This window comes from Pseudochaenichthys georgianus, chromosome 4 (assembly GCF_902827115.2).
Source record: "Pseudochaenichthys georgianus chromosome 4, fPseGeo1.2, whole genome shotgun sequence".
NCBI lineage: Eukaryota > Metazoa > Chordata > Actinopteri > Perciformes > Channichthyidae > Pseudochaenichthys > Pseudochaenichthys georgianus.
Genome location: NC_047506.1, coordinates 24,112,325 through 24,129,964, shown reverse-complemented (window position 1 = coordinate 24,129,964; position 17,640 = coordinate 24,112,325). Strand labels below are relative to the sequence as shown.

Here is a 17,640-nt window from a genome sequence, read left to right as displayed (position 1 = left end):
CATGACAGGAATAGCATGATTAATGCCATACCTATTCATAGTGGGAAAGAACATACAAAAAGTATATATCTAATGAAAAAATTTAAAAATTAAATTGTGAAAAACAAAAAACAGAGTGGTGCAGATGAGCCCAGACTACCCCCCACCCCTCCCTCCCGAGCAGTGCCACCAAGCCATTAAAAACGATTGTTTGTGCAGTGCATTTCAGCCGACCGTCCCTCTTATAAATGAAACCATTGGACCCCACATCCTTTCAAATTGCCCCAGTCTATCTTTTAGGATATATCGAATTCTTTCTAAATGCAGAGGATCAGTCAATGCCGTAATCCAAGCTTTAAAACTGGGCACATCCTTTGATTTCCATAACAGGAGAATATGTTTCTTTGCACACAGGAGGCCATAGGACAGGAGATGAAGTTGTGCATTTTGAAGTGTGTTACATTTAACTTGTATTATCTGTAAATGATTTGTACCTTTTAGCCATACTTATTTATTAGATTGTTTATGTTCCTTGTATGTGTAAATGTACCTAGCAATAAACTTGATTCTGATTCTGATACAGTGATTATCAAACGATACTGTTCCATATTAGTGCCAAGTTCACCGACCTCGTAGATCAGCATGGCTGTTGCATGCTTAATGCCTGTTGCTTCACACACATGCAGCTGTGTCCTCTGTAGCCTTTGGCCTTGTGGCAGCAGCCAGGAGAGTAACTAGACACCTCACTAGCTGAGGTTCAGGGCCAATGGTTTGACACCCAACCCTCCAGGGCCAGGTTCCTGGGTCAAAGGGCAAAAGGTCTGCATTTCTCTGGGTGACACCTGAGCTGGGGAACTGTGTCCACCCCCAACGCTTTAACGCGCAAATGCACTCACCATATTACTGTAACACAAAGAGAGAGTGGATGTAAATATGTCTGCATGAAGACAAACACACACACTCACATGCCCTCGATGACCCTGCAGCCCTCCTCAGGCATTCTGCCACCTCCTAACAAAGCACAAGAATTTATGACACTGTCGTTTAACATCGCTGACACCAGGCAGGTGCAGGAGGAGAGTTTGTGTGCGTGTGAGGGACAACCTGATCATTATCAAATATGGCTGATATTTGCACCCTACATCATGAGCCAAATGATCCCTCTATCCAATGCCAACGTTGTCAATATTAGTCAGACATTGTAGAAAGATAGTAGGCGCCTTGCCTGTAACAATGTGTTTGACACACACTGACATTCTCCGATAAGCCTTGCAGGGACACAATATACTGGTGTCCCTGATAACCCCATAAAAACACTTACTTTACTGTGTGTGTGTGTGTGTGTGTGTGTGTGTGTGTGTGTGTGCGCGCGTGCGTGCGTGCGTGTGTGTGTGTGTGTGTGTGCGTGCGTGCATGCGTGTGTGTGTACAAGCATTTCCACCAAATGTGTGTGTTAAATGTAAAGACAGAAAGGTCCAGGGTGTGCTGACAAACAAGGTGGGTGTAAAGAAACCGGTGAATGGCATACTTGTCTTGCAATTTCTTCCCTCGGTGACCGAGACCAGGCTCTGCGCTGCTTCCTCTCCTTTTGGCTCTAAATCATTCAGTGCTGGAAGGCCTTTCAGGGGCCACGGGAGCCCGGCCGTTACATTACAATGGGTACAAAACCCCTGCTAATATATCCAAGCATGCAGGCCTTCTCACTAGCACAACATGGCCCCCTGCCAAAGCAGCCCTCATGTAGCCTAGCTCGCATACCACTGCAGGCATTCCTGCTCTGCTGTAACTCAGCCCACAGACTGGCAGCTAATTCTAGACGGCCTGCGGCCACAGCAGCCTCCTGCACTGCCAGGATCCAAACAACAAGGCACTAACAGCTACCTGACGAGTGTTGACGAATGACTTGTTTTATCTGAAAAAAAACAACAACAAAAAACTTTTAGGACTAAGCCGTTAATAGAGGGTTTGGAAAATACAGTTTTTTACTGTGAAATGCAATAGTAAACAAAAGTGTTGGTCAAAAGTGTTGGTTTCCATATTCAGTATAATCATGCATATCCTTACATAAGTGACTTAAAAAAGCAATTCTAGCCCACTATCCTTGGAGAAGAGTGAGAAAGAGCCTGATTTAAGCAGAAAAATGTAAGAAATTATCATGTAAGAAAACATTTATTTCCCTGGGAAAATGTACTGTATGATTATGATTTAAGGATGTTCACAAAAAGATTTTTTCGCAATAGATTAACGTTTCCTAACAAAAAGTAATTACAGTATATTTGTGCCCCATTTTTAAGAACATTGGGATATTATCCAGAGTCATTCTTATTGTTACCAGTATCATAGCAACATTTAATATCTTCCTATGCCTAAAAGAGATACATTGTTGGTTCAAGTCCCTCACTTCTGCCTCAGGGAAAATGTTTTGGTCATTTCTTTAAACCAAATGATACATGACCAATTGAGATAGGATCATGCATTACTGAGACAAAATCCCTTACTTTTCAGTTGCCAGTTTTCTACAGCTGGTGATGAAATGAAGAACAGACCAGGAAGAAATAGCCTTTGAGAAACTATGTGGCCCGAAGTTCACATCTAGTGCCAGGCTAATCTGCTCTGGTTTTGAAGTGCTTCTCTCACAATGTTGCTCCTCTGAGTTGTTGACTTCCTCCAGGCCCAACCGTGCAATCGTCAGCCGAGATTAGGTTCCAGGTTTGTGCTCAGAGGCATGAACTCTCATGTAACTTTAGCAGCCAGGGCCAATTCTCAAACGCAGCAGCCAGCGTGACCAAAACACCCCCCAGAAATAGCTCTTGATCCCATTCTGAGCGCTGGCCAAGTCAGATTCCCCAAAGAGATGCTAAAGAACAAGAGATTGGGAACACACCATGCTCACAACCCCCAAAGTCCATCAATCATTATTCTCCATACAAATGGAGCATTCAGATGGACACAAAGTCAGTCAATAGGCAGCACACGAGGAGTCTGGAGTGTATCCGGTGAGGGAAAAAGAACCAGCCAGCCGAACAGAGGAGAGCTATAGTCCCAGAGAGTCATCTACATCTGCACCACTTCATTAATTCACCAGGCGCTCTGATTCGGGCTCAATCAACGAGAGGCCTGTCAAATCTCTAGGACTGCAGATAAAGTGCTGTCTGCATGGCCTCATATTTATGAAGAGAAGATGGGACTAAAATAGTAGAGTTCAACACTGTGGGTGCACTCCCTGTATTTTGTACTGAAAGACTCTGTTAAAGCTATCATCAAAGGAAATTATTCCCAAAGAGGCGTAGGGTACATTGACAAAAATGTAGCGAGGCAACCAATGATGTGGTATCCAATAACACAGATGCTGTAAAGATATGGCTCGCTGTGATGCTAATAATAATGCTACTACCAACAAACGTATGTTTAGTGAGGCAGGTACAGCATTTCCTCTTCTGTCCTTTTGGCATTTGTCCATGAAGCATTGAAAGACTATAGCTGAGTTGTTGTAATAGGCTAAAAACAACTGGGATGCCCTTTCAGTAATAAATGGAGGTGCAATATAATTTGAATACTCATTCAGCCAAAACTATTTTAAAGCATAATTCTCATACATAACCCTTAAACCAGTGGTTCCCAAAGTGGGGGGCGCGACCCCCCTGGGGGGCGCAGAGGCATGACGGGGGGGCGCGAGAGACCAGGAGGAAAAATGGTTATTAAAAAAAAAGAAGATTTAAAAAAATAAAAAAATCATAATTTGAAAAAGTATTGAGTCGAACATAATATGATACAGTACTATTACGTCTGGGTCTCTGTGTCAGATATTTTTATTGTAATTTATTTTAAGAGAAGATAATAATTAATAATTAATTATGCACTCATTTTCCCTTATAGGCAGATATATAATTACAGTTTGTGAGTGGACATCAACTGTCTGGTATTTGAGTGTATATTAACTGTAACAAAGTTGTAAAGGTACATTTTATCTGACCTATCAGTGGATATATAGAAAAGCTTTAATACAAATTGGTTGGTTATCACCCGTGTGTCTTTACAGCCCCATTTAACTCTTTAGCGCAGGGATGGGATACTGAATGCAGGGTGGAGGGAGCACCCACAACACGTCTACCAGGAGAAGGAGTGCAGTGTTATTCTGCAGCCAATACAAGCTGAGTTTAAAGAAAACACGATGCACACACAGACCATTTCTGTAGGTATAGGAGGTTTCTGTCTTTAACCTTGCTACCATTCCCTCTGATTTTTCCCACTGCACCCACAACTAACACACACACAGACATCCAGTAATGAGCGTTCCCTCTTTGATGACACATAGCCGGGCTTGTTGCTCTTTTTTGTTGCAGTGAAGTGTGGGATGGCGTCGCCAAACCCACAGGAATCAATTGCAAAGTCAACAGGCAGCAGCGAGGGAGGCAGTTCCGGAGCGGGGAGGGAGGAGAGAAAAAAACAACACCTCTGCTCCCATTTCTCATTTCACAGCTACCAGTCAGGGTACCAGTAAACCCCCACTATCACAGACCTGCTGCTCTCATTAAACAGAATCGTATTACAGCATGTTAAGGAGGCACAGGTCTTTGAATGGTAGCAAGATAGCAACATTAATTATTTATTTTGAAAAGGTAGACAGCTCAGGGAAAATAAAAAACCCTCCTGGTAACAGAAACTCTGAACAAGATTTCTTCAATGTTAAAACTGCTGAACAATCAACTCAAGCCTCTCATCTGCTTCCCAATCATGGAAGGCTCTTATGTTATTTTATGTTGCATTTCACATGGAGTGCAAAATAGGACTGAAACGTATGAAAAGGTTCAGGCTGAAATAGGCTACATTTAATTAGCCTTGTGTGCTATGATTAGTGCCTTTCCTGTACCCGTACACTGAGAGCCATTCGGTACTGGTTTAATCCTAATCCTACAAGCAGAGTCTCTCAGGACGGAGAATTTTGCTGAGCCACACGTGATGTCAGAGAGAGCCAGGGGTGTGTTGGAGTCAATGAGGATCAGGCAGTTTAATCAGAAGCCTATCAAACCTGTGTTCTTGTCAGAGGCAGATTTGTTTTCGGAAGTAATAGAACACCATAAAAGGTTTCAAACGTTCCACTTGGCCACATAATAAGTATTTCCTTAAATATATAGGAACAAGTCTAAACTACTTTATTATATATATAAAGTTATATTTCATGAGGAAAGGATATTTGAAAGCTTATTTCATGCCTTCATTCCCGCACTAAAACTGTGGCTGTGAACACTAAAGCTAAAGTATTATATTTCGTTCAGCATACCCAAACGATTCAGCCTCGCTTTGTGCTCCTACAACTACAAATGGCTGTTGCGTGCCACAGAAAAGTGTTGTCAAAAGTTGTAATTATAGGCTCAGCTCAAGATGTGCCAATTGGTTCAAACTACCATGTTGCCACATCAGAGAGAACAAAAAGTCGGAAGTTAGAAAAAAACAGACTGAGCTTATTAAGAGACAGGGAGCCGTGTGCTGGCTGTCATCATTATGCCGTTGGTGTAGACCAGAGTTGTCAACAATTTCCAAACACAGAAGTAAATCAAAAAGTGCACAGAGCACTCCAATTAATTTGAGTTAATTCTGCTTAAACATTGCTGGTTATGAATCTGTTTATTTGTATCTGCAGACACCAGAAGAGCAGCTTTAATTAGCATGCCTTCAAGGCAAGAGTTTATCAAAATAACTTTCGAAAAACCCACCAATTTACGAAGTTCACAGCCCTCTGTCTGAGCTGCAGTCACAAGTCAATGGATATTCTTTCTTCTCAGGAATTCCTGTTGAATTCCTCCTGGCTCATGTCTCTCTGAGTTTAACTAATTAGGAACACTTATATGGAGAGATATGATTAGACAGCCCAAGCTCTTGTCTGCTCCTATCGAACAGAACAGACTGGAAGAAACTCAGCTAGGATTGCTATTTCACTTCCTTTTACCATCTTAAACTTAGTACTTTTATAGGTTTAACTGTAGTAAGCAAAAGCATAACTCGCTGTCAAATAAGTCTGTTGATCCTTTGATTGGCAAACATTTCAACTGCTGTAATTGGCACTTAAGGTGTGCGCAACCGCAAAAATCTGCCTAAAGTGACTGGCTGAAAGACAAAACGACAGACAATGATTGGCCCTCGTGCATCGTCCAATAGAAATGTAAAGGAGAGACTGAATGGAGCTGTTGAAAAAAATCAGCAAGGGAACGGAAGTTAGAACGAGCGGAGGTGTGAATGAGTCCTGTTTGTTCTTTTTCCTTACCTGTGGTTCTGCTGGTGGAAGGCCCCCCCTCCTCCTGAGGTTTGCACGCGAGCATCTGTCTGTGCAGATGTAGTGCCTCTGTGGAATGTACAGCATTCCCCTGAACACCGTCTCCTGAAGCGCCACCGAGGCTTTCCCCGAGCGCCTCCGGCCCGGCGCCACTGCCGCCCCCAAGGTTCCTGCCGCCCTGACCCACGTCCCCCGCCCTGCTGGGCCTCCTCTGGGGCTCAGCTCTGGGGGGAACCAGCAGACGGACGGCGGATCGCTGAGACGTCTCAACTTCATCGTCCTCAGGGATTGGGTTGTACCAGATCTCGCCTTCATCGTCTGCGTCATTCTCCTCAGCCGGGTCAATGCTTCGAGGATGAGGGGACACCTTGGCCTCACCAACACTTGTCTGAATAAAAACAGAAGTTTACAGATAAACTTGGTGCCACCTAAACTGAAACACACAACATAACTTTGTTGAAACCTAAGTCCTATTCTTAAAGAATGTTGGAAATTATATCTACTTGCTTGATGAGAATATTTCTACAATTTTCATGTCTTTATTCTTAATAAAAATCTACTGGCAGCACCTGGTTAGCTTAGCTTAGCATAAAGACTTGAAACAATAGCAAGCAGCAAGCATGGCTCTATCCAAAGTTAACATAATCCACCTACGAGCATCTTCAAAACTCACCGATTTTAACTTTTTTGTTTGCTAAATATAAAAGGGCAATTTGTTGTGTTACAGGGGTAATCATCCGACAAGTAAAACCCCCTAAAATCAGGAAAACAAATCCACATTCTTCGAAAATCCAAATTCTTCTTTGGGTCTAACCTGAGGCAGGTGTAGGCGGGCCGGCCGTGATGGAGCTGCCCCTGAGGGTCTCAGGTGGTCAGGAGAGGGACTGGGGGGAGGTGGCAGCTGATTGGGGCCCTCCTCTTCAGCCCCCTGCATTCCTTGCAGCTCGTCCTTGGTGCACTGATTCTTCCCAAGGGAGCTTTGCTGCAGCCAGTTGCGTTTCTTGGAGACGGTAATTGTGGTGAGTGGTGGCCGCCATGATGATGACTCATTGGCCCTGCCCACCTCCCGGCCATTAGCACAGGGGGTTTGGACATTCTCAATGAAAGCTAAGGGTACGATGGAAAAATGAAAAAGTGTGAGAATAACAGCTTCTTGGCATAAAAAACAACTTATCATTGAGCCGAAGTCAACCAGTGGTTCTGATATATCATCTCAGACAGTTCATGTCCTATCAAGTTTAAGAACACATCTGTATCAAGAAACCACATGTGTGAAAACACAGTGGGAATTAATTAGTTTTTTTTGAGTTATCCGGAGTTATCCATGTCTCAGCCTTATTGAGTCAGTCGTAAAAAAGTGCCACGTCTTTGTTTTGTCTCATCGATTGTGTTAGCTTTTGTTTTATATCTTTTGGATAGACTTTCAATCCCACCACCACAGACACCCTAAGGCTCCTCCCCCCTTTTCTCCTCAGTGACTTCCCATTTCGGGATCAGAATATGTTGGCTTTCACAGAGATCACAGGGAGTAGGAGGGATTGAGCACACAGAGCACCAGAGCAAAAAAAAGAACACGAAACCACCAGCATTACAGATGTGAAATAAAAAAGAGATGGGAGCGAGTATATGTGAGGGGTCGACGGTAAGTATAGCCCATGGCGCTATGTGCAGTGAAAAAGGGACAAATAATGGTGACGATGACGTGGTCCCTTGATCATCAAAAAAGAGCTGACTATCTTGAAGTGTGTCAATGTATGTGAAGTATGAAGTATGTAAAGTATGTGGGTGTTTTTTTTCAGATTGTAAGAATTTTTTGTTTACATTTTTACTCAAAAATCACCTTTGCAAATAATCTGACATGCTTTTATTTTCACAAGGGATGATGAGTAGATTTGGCTAGAGAAAAACAACCTTTCAGCGTGTGTGGTGTGTGTGTGTGTGTGTGTGTGTGTGTGTGTGTGTGTGTGTGTGTGTGTGTGTGTGTGTGTGTGTGTGTGTGTGTGTGTGTGTGTGTGTGTGTGCGTGTGTGTGTGTGTGTGTGTGTGTGTGTGACGGGCAGAGTGAGGTGCTGAGTGCAGGGTCTTGCTCTAACATGTAAGCTTATGTAAAAGACTGTTTTGATCCTCTGCGGCTCCCAGACGAGCCCCTTCGCATGCTATAATGACAACTTCTTCGTTCTTCAAGGAAATGCTTTTTCAAGCACGCCATGGTACATCCACTAAATTATAGACTTGGGAATATTTTCACTTTACAACATCGAAATCTAACAGAGGGCATCTAGTAAGGGCATGTGTTACTGTGCAATTAAAATGTGTGAATGAGTCAGAATAAACCACAAGTTATTTTTATCGATTAATCCAGAGGGAAGGGAAGAGAGCTGAAGTTCATAACACATCACATGGTTTCAAATTGCATAACTTGTACTCAGTCGATTGAGACTACGTTTTTTTCAGTTTTTGTTTAGCTTGGTTGCTTTTATTGACAAAGCCCTGAACGCGGCACAGAGAGAGCAGAGGGCTCTACTGGGATTTATTTTTCCCTGGAAGTCAACCAGTCCTTCTCTCATTGCTCTCCTGTGATCTACAGGGCGACTTTATGAAGAAACTCACTGCCATCTCATATGATGTAAAATCTTACAAACACCAACTTTAGAGTTCTTCTCACCACAACAAAACATATCTTGAACTTTTTGTTCTCTACTTGTTTTCCCCCACTTGAGAAATATGAAAGGCTGACATAAAGTGGGATGAAATTGCTTTTGTTAGGATGCCATTCCTCTGCGCTCCGATATGAGACACTGAGTTCATAGAACAGCCTTCCGTGCTAAGAACAGAAGTCACTTTTGAAGCATTCTGAATTGAAAAAAAAGACAATACCAGCTTGAACTACAAGACAAAAACCATCAGTTTCCTTTTAATTTAAACAGACCGCCTGTCTGGATATAAAGCACATCTTCGCCTGCTTTACTCTTTCTGCTCTGTTTAATTTAAGAAAGGTTTCCAGCCAGAAACGTGAGCCAGCTGTGTGTTTGCATTAGCCTGGATTATGTTGTGTTTGAGGACCTGGAGCTCAGTAGCTTTAACATGTGCTGACTATTGAGTGAAACATGAAGAATGTTTCTGCTGCTATACTGAGTCGCCACATGAGTTAATGTGTAGGAATCAACTGGAAGTTATAATCTGCTGTGGTGGTTTGTTTTCAGCTCTTCTGGCCTTGAGTTCCTCGTTACCGTTTAAACACTGTCTAAAACTGTGTGTTACTTAAATATGTGAGAAAACCTTCAACAAAGTACATTTTATTGTAATTGGATTTGGAATGGATTGTTTTGTTATATAAAGTAGCTTTGTAGAAGAGTTGACAAAAGAATGACTTAAAACCTAAATGTAGTGTAATATAATATAACTAGCATATTTTTAGCCCATAATCCTTAGTTTCTTCCCAACTCAAATCCAATCAAATCAAATAAGGGTTAACCCTAAAAACACTTAGTCACTTAGAGGCATACACACAGATGCAAACTGATGCTAAAAAATGTTAAACACTAGCTGGGGGGAAGAATGAACTACATTGTGGGAAAAAGGTAGAACAAATATTTTTAAGACCAAGACGGATCCAAAAATGGCAGACTCTGCCGCCTACACTGGATCTGGCAACGTGAGATTATAGAGGTGAGAAGGTTGTGCATGGAGTTGTTGTCAGCATGCCATCTTCTTTAAGGGGTCTTTCATAACTGGAAGAAGAAGCATGTCCTGACACGAGCAGCATTCCAGACCTCAGATCTAAATTCACAGCCTCACCATCGTCTCTTTGCACCATCACACTCCTCCAAGGGAGAAAGCAACAGCAGGACAATGGATTGGATAATTAGTTAGTTTTGACCTTTTCACTGGTATCAAATATCAAACCATAACAAACCCAGATCATTTTCAATTCAGCATGACACAATGTCAGCCTCTGCTTTTGTCAACAACTATTATAGTGCAATATATAGTAAAGTATAGGGGACTGTTTTTATAAGATGCCATGTTAGAAAGTGTTGAAATACCAAATCAAAAAGGCGTTTTTGTAGACACTTGGAGGCAACACCACCAACGTTGTTATCACAAATGACAAGATTCCTTTTAAGAAAGCAAAAGAGGCATCTGTGGTTTTATTATTTTGTGAAAGACCGATGACCATCACAAGCACCTATTAAACTCATATAAACACAATGTGAAGCAAAGGAGGGGAGATATCTTCGATGCTGAGAAAAAACAGCCTGGCTCAATATGCGCCGATGGCATGAAGATGATGTGTTCAGGGCACACACACCTCTGACCTGAAGGTAACAGATGGCTAGAGCACATAATACAAGGGTGCATGTCAGTGTGTGAATATAAAGAGAACAAGAGGGAGAGGTGTACAGGGAGGAGCGATATGGGTTTGTCTGAGGTGCTGAAAGGAATGCAAACATAAAGAGAAAAAAGTGTTATTCCTGGTTGTACTGGTGTGGACCTGTGCCACGTGAACCTGACAGTAAACCCAATTATATTCATGTCTTAATCTCCTGGATCTTCCTCTACTCTAAGACAAAACACTAGATCCACTTTCCCATAGGCTTTTCTTTCATTTCCTGAATTCCTTTTGCTCATGGAGGCTCCTCTTTTGATAAGTGCAAAACACACACCATCTAGTTTTCTCCTTCACACAGACAACACTTTGTTTTGTATACAGAGATTCAGGCTCCCCCTTCAGAGGGAATCTTCAGCTCTGTGCCATACATTCCTGTTGACACTCATTCATATGCTAATAATGATTCTCAGTGTAGATTTTCTTTTCAAACCAATGCAGGGACGAGATCATCCAGGGTTGCATCACATGTCAACACTTGCATCCCGTTGAAGCGTCCTGGCAGCCTGCTCACGCTAATGCCACTTCCTCTTAAAAACGTTGGCTTGAAACCCATTATTTTAGGTTGCAGGTCTTTCAGTGAATCTTCTGACTTGTCTCATTGTTTCTGTTTGAAAACACTGAAAGAAAATCTACAATCTTAAAAAGGCTCAAGGACACACAGTGGGACCAAATGATGTCCTGAACCCTGGCAAAGTAAGGCAAGTCATTGAAATGTCCTTCATTAAATATTTGTGCAGTAGCACCAGATATGAAGATGCATCCTAAATAATGATTACAATTCAGTTTGTTGTACTGGTAATTCATCTTGAAATTCTTTGAAATTGCAGAGCAAGTAACTAGTGTTTTCCCAAACTCTTTGCTGAACTGCCATGTGAATCATTCATCCCATAAACCATTCTGGTATGAACCCAGATGCCTCTAGTTTCTCATCCATCACCTGATCTGTCTTTACAGCCATTATCGTCCATAAATCTGTCCCAATACAGACAAGACAAATTTATGTGAAAAAAAAGAAAACTCTGAAGCTCACTAATAAAGTTGCTGGCACGACAAAGATAACCAAACGCCATATCGTTCTAACATGACTTGACGGCAGGTTTATCTACACCTGCATTGTTAAGGTCTGAATACCCTGAGTAAGCAAGAATGAATGTAATCAAAATGTTGAGCAATACTACAGTGTGTGCCTGTACAAAGGCAGCTCATTGTGGAATAGCCTCCCAACTGAGATACGGGATTGTCCCACTCTCAATAGTTTTAAAGGACAACTTAAAGAATGGTTGAGCAACAAACAGATGTGTAATCATCGCTAAATGCACTTTTACACAGGGGTATCTCCTCTTGCACTTTATGTAGCACTTTTATCTTATCTTGCACTTTATATGTCGTAGCTGCTACATTGTACGGCCATGTGGTAAATGCTTGTATGCTGCTCATGCTCTTTCTGCTTGTCATGTATTTATTTTTGCTATGTATATAAATGTCATGTTCTTGTATGTTGTATGTGAGGGGACTGCGGATGGAAATTAGCTTAAAGCTCAAATCCGGCTCATTTACGCTTGTAAGCATTGTTATGTTTTAAAGTGTTCATCGATGTGCACTGTCCCGGTTCAAATAAACGATTAAATTATATTAAATGTTCCAGACAAGTTCTTTGCTTCATATTTGGTGGGTTGTTTTGTTCAACCTTTTTGGGAAATAAACATGAAGACAACCAGCAGCCAGTTAGCCTAGCACAAAGACAGGAAACTAAAGAACAACCTAGCTAGCAAGGGGTCTGTCCAAATGTAACATAATGTATCTCTGAAGCTTTCTGATTAACAAGTCATTTCTCATTTGTTTAATGTATATAAAAAATGTATTTTTGAATGGTATTGCTTAACTAAGCTAACCAGCTGCTGGCAACATCTGTGATACTGGTATCGATCTTCTTATAACAAAACAAGCTTAGTTTATGTATTGTGAATGATGCCATAAAAACCTGTTTTTAGGAGAAACAAACACCTTTTGTTTCTCCTCCTACAAAGTAGAGGGTGTTTCTAGACATGCAAACAGGATCTTCTATCTTCGACCATAGTTTAAAAATATATATTATAAAAGACAAGAATATCACAAACAGAGCAGAAGGAGTGAATCTCCTTCTGCTCTGTCTGTGGTGCCTATGGTTCAGTGTCAACATCAGCTTTGACTGACACACCACTCTGAGTTCAGGTTTGGCCAAAACATGATGCCTGGATACTGCCTACGGCAAGCCAATGCTCTGTGCACAGCACAACACAACTATAGATCCTCCAACAGCAACTACAAACATGCATGTGCACAATATTCCTCACCCACACACAGACATAATGGAGTGACACGCTCGACTGTGGGTGATAATCAACATGATTTGTTTTACACAGTGATGAAAGGACAAGTCAAAACAGAAATAAATTAGCTGCTGTCTAATCAAGTCAATATTGTGAAATTTGTTTTCCAAGAAGCTCTCAGGGGAAGGGATTATTTTTAGAAAGTCAGAAGTATATCAATATTTGCATACATTTAGAATAGAGTCATACACTCAATGAAGAGTTTGCAGGCAAGACAAGCAATTCACTGGAGCTTTTGAGAGCTCTGGCATTTCTTTTTTTTCTTTAAATGGCTCTTTGTGAGGCGCTGAGAGGCCCACGGGGGCAAGATAAGCCCAGGGCCGACCTTAATAAATGCTTAATCGCCCTTAATTTTGTTCATTCATGGCGAGGAACTAAGTGACACAACGCAAACAAGTTAAACAACAGGAATGGCATCCTAAATATTCAATCCAGTCTCTTTAGAATGCAAGTTACCAGGGAACACACACACACACACACACACACACACACACACACACACACACACACACACACACACACACCACACACACACACACACACACACACACACACACACACACACACACACACACACACACACACACACACACACACACACACACACACACACACACACACACACACACACACACACACTAACTGCAGTGGCTTTTCTCCTGCTTCGGATTCCTCTGGCCACAGCTGTGGAAAGGTTCAGTGACAGAGAGGGAAAAGCTTAGCAAAAGGGGGAAAATGAGAATCAAGGGAGAAAGGGACCCTGGAAACTAATATAAAGAAGAGCCACGTCTTTGTTTGAACAAAAACACATCACAGGAAAGAGTTTGAGTAGTAAAAGATGGAGCTATCATGAGCCAACAGCGGCTGGAAGTCAAACACCGAGGCCTAGGCTGAGATCACACTCTATTTCTAGCAGCACAGAACACTGACAGTCAACAACAGCCTGCGCACATGGCAGGTCATCTATTAACTCTGGAAAACACTGTCAGAACAACACTCACACTGCCATTTAAAACTGCACAGATACAAAACGGTGGTAAAATAAAAACATGGTCATATGTTTTGCATCCATACAAAGCAGGTCTATTTTCATCTTCGTGCGCAACAAATGTCAATACAAAGTTTTCCACACAGGCAGTTTCCGAATCCTGATTGAACTGGCAACCTGCCTTGTTTGCAGGCAACTCAGGTCAGCATGGACGAAAGGAGCAACTCGTTATAAAAGCATGCACTGTTCATAGTGACATTTTAACTAAATGTAAAATGCGACCCAATGTAGTGTAGGTTACTAAAAGGTGGTGAATCAGTTAATGAGCAATATGTGGGATAACACAGCTTGTGGTAAGATTATTTTGTCAAGAGTGAACTTCGAGCCAACATGGAAGAGAAGTGCTGTGGCAGAATGGTGATTGAAAGCACCAGATGAGCTTCTAAATGGACATTGTGGTAGAATAATCTCTGGGTAAGGTTTTGACCAATGCAGTTGCACACATAATCTATAACTTTTTCACATTTAATTTGCGTTTTGAACCCCTAAAAAGCTGATTTGGTGTAACATGTCGCTGTGTAAATGGTTTCATGATACAGATGTTTTCCTGTTTTTGCACTACATCACAAACACAACATCATTTGGCATTTTGTACACATCAACAGTCAAACACACAAACATAAACCAACCCACCACCGACACCACAGAAAACACCACATGAGCTACCGGAGGAGAGAGGGAGTTAGTTGTTACTGAACTACACTGTGAGTGATCCGACCAACAAACCTGATGTGCTATTAATTTAGTGTTAAAAATGCACCTAAATTAGTTTGAAGGACAGAACCCGCCACCGGTTAGAACATCTTAAAAAGGAAAGCAAAGAGGTCTGAGGTGTCTCGTCCCTTTGCTTTGCATCCAGAAGAGGAGGAGTGCAGGGTGAACCGCCACCAGACTGAGTTTACTATGAGTGGAGGAGGATGACAATAATCAGACGGGAGGAAGGAGGGTGAGAGGTCTCTGATTTAGAGGATCCACGGGGGTTGAGGCCACTCCGTGTAGCCTTCCTACCTGGCTGATGCTGGCGTGGAGACTTGACCTTGACAGGTGTAACCCCTCGGTTACCAAGAGAGCAGGGTCGGTCCTGGCTTTGTCCTCCGCTGCACGGCAAAGATGAGCCCTCAATGCGTTGCTTCATCTCAGAGGACAGCAAACGGCCCTTGTGCATCCACTCCTGCATCTTGTTGACAGTGACACCGTGGCCCTTGTTGACAGAGTTGGCTCTCTGTACTCGGGCATCAGTCGGCTCCTGCTTGTTGTTGTCACCCTGATTTGTTGATGCTTCGGTGTTGCTGTCTGAAGAACCCGTGAGGCTGTTGACTGAGCCGCTGCTCTCGTCATCACCGCCAGCTTCTTGTAACTCATCAATGCTGACGGCGTTGTGAAGCACCTGAGGTTTGGAGAGCTCACCTACTCCAGTTGCTCTAACCCCTTCAGCCTCTTTTGTCTCTGTGGCCCCTTTATCCCCACTGGATGTCTGGGCTTTAACACAGAGTGATGGTTGACCACACCTGATCCCTCCATCACTAACAGAGCGCAGTAACATGGGTCTTATCTTAGTCAGGGACAGGTTTACCATACTCTTACTGTTCAGCCTGGCTTTGAGGCCTGACTCAAAGTTCCCACTGAGGCAAAGCAGGAGTGAGTCAGCGTCAGACACCTGCTGTGGGCTGTGGTCGCCTCCCGATGACCAGGAGTCGCTGTCCATGTTTTTGGCGGACAACCTCGAGCACAGGCTATCCCTGGAGTGGCTACTACATGAAGAGGTGGCCTGCTGCTCAATTAAACCAACATTAATCTGCTGGACATCCAGGTTGATATCGTTCATAGCATTTATTAGAAGGTAATACGCTTCTTTCAGCTGGTTTCTAAGCCTGTCAGTTTCCTGTGCACTGTTACTGTCATCCAGCTGTCCTTTAACCTGACCAGACAACTCTGTAACCTCTGCTTTGTCACCATCACTTTTTGCTCTGATCGTTGCATAAAAAGGCAGAATTTCATTATCATAATAATCATCATCTTCACTATCTAAAGGGTATCTTAGTGACGTCTCTGTGGCGCACATGGATGCCATGTTAATGTCGCATATGTTTAACTCTGTGGGGAAAAACGTCGGGCTCTGCAGACTGCCTGCAGTCCCTCGCATGTCCCCTGCATACTCCGGCCCATAACTCTCTATATTTCTGATTACAATGTTTTCTTCTGTGCTCCTTGACATACAGTGTGTATAGTCAAGTGCTGCGCAAACTGGCAAGTCTGTCCCCAAAGTTTGGCTGTTGTCATAACTCCAGTTTGCGTTGTGTTCATTAACAGCGACTTCAGTGTCTGCCATGTGCCGCGAATATCCTCCGTCTCTGGGCTCCCTCCCATCCCTATCAGCAGCAATAACCTGGGCCTCTGGCGGTTTACTGACCCCGGTATGCGGCTCTCGGCACACAACGTAATTTGAATTGTCTCCAAACCCAATTGAGTCCCCTACGCTGCACTGCCGCGGCACCGAGACGAAGTGTTTTATGTGGACATGCGGTCCACCAAGCGGGACCCCCGCAGATAACACGGTGTTGCCAGTGGATCGGGGTCCCTGGTGGCTCCTATCTACCTCAAGTGCCCCAAACTGCGCGTTTCTTTGAAGTGAGACCCCCAGGAGCTCCTCGTTAACCCGAACCCTGCCCCCGCTGCTCGGCTCCTGGGGAAGTGCGCCGGGCAACTCTGCTGCGAGACCCTCGCGGACTACTACCACCCCCCCTGTTGCACCATCGCACCGTCAACACAATTCTCGTACGTACTCATTCTCTCTGTCGTGCAATCCAGCTCTGTGAGCAAGACTACCGGGCGAGCCTCGTCGGAGTATCGCTGCGTTTGCAAAACTTTTTCTTTACCTTCTCGGCCCCCATTCGCCGCAGCAGCAGAGCCGTATCCACCGCCGACTGTCGCTCCTTTCTTGGATTTCTTCCCCCGGAGTTTCGCTAGTAAAGTCCTCCGCAGAGGATCAGCCATTCCTTTCCTTTGCCCCCAGTTTATTCCTCCAGGTTTCTTTCAGCACGCTGGCTCCAGAAGGAAAGGGCCGAGTGGGTTCTCCTCGCTCGCCGCGGTCAAAGCTCGCCGGGCGGACGGGCTCCTCTCCATTCTCCGCTGTCACCTCCGCTCTGTCGCCTCACTCACTCCTGGCTGTCTCTGCTAAACTGCACCACCGCTCTCCCTCCCTCCCTCTTTCTGCTCTACTCACACACACTTTGCCCTCATCCCCTCCTTTCCCGATTTCTCTCAATTTCTCTCTCTTTCTTTCTCTCTAGCGCCTCACCTCACCTTCTCCTCATGTTTGCAACTGAGCTCAGATAGCCTGTTTGGAATGTTTTCCTGAGCTTTGTCCAACAGCAAAATATATTTAGAGATAATAGGCCTAATTGACAATCAAGAAACCAGTAATATAACGGAGGAGCTGAAACGATAAGGTGTTGGCTATTTAGCTTGAAACATTATTTTCTTATAATAAATGAAAAAGCTTTAGGATTACATTTTCGCCTGTTTATTCTCCTCCTCATTAATAAAGTTAAGGGAATTTATCATTTAAGAACTAAATGCAA

General features: G+C 43.3%; 1 protein-coding gene across 3 annotated transcripts in view; it reads right to left on the bottom strand.

Annotated features, from left to right (window-relative positions):
- syde2 (synapse defective 1, Rho GTPase, homolog 2 (C. elegans)) overlaps positions 1 to 17,245 on the bottom strand; it is a 48,021-nt gene extending 30,776 nt beyond the window's left edge. For 2 of the 3 annotated variants that reach the window (XM_034080764.1, XM_034080766.1), the window contains exons 1-3: positions 15,068 to 17,028; positions 7,065 to 7,357; positions 6,242 to 6,638 (exon numbers count right to left, since the gene is read on the bottom strand). In XM_034080764.1, the coding sequence (XP_033936655.1) occupies positions 6,242 to 6,638; positions 7,065 to 7,357; positions 15,068 to 16,388 (2,011 nt within the window). In that variant the 5' untranslated portion in view covers positions 16,389 to 17,028. Of the gene's footprint in view, positions 1 to 6,241; positions 6,639 to 7,064; positions 7,358 to 15,067 lie in introns of all 3 variants that reach the window. The other variant, XM_034080767.1, reaches the window with a different exon arrangement.
- Between the last annotated feature and the right edge of the window lie 395 nt (positions 17,246 to 17,640).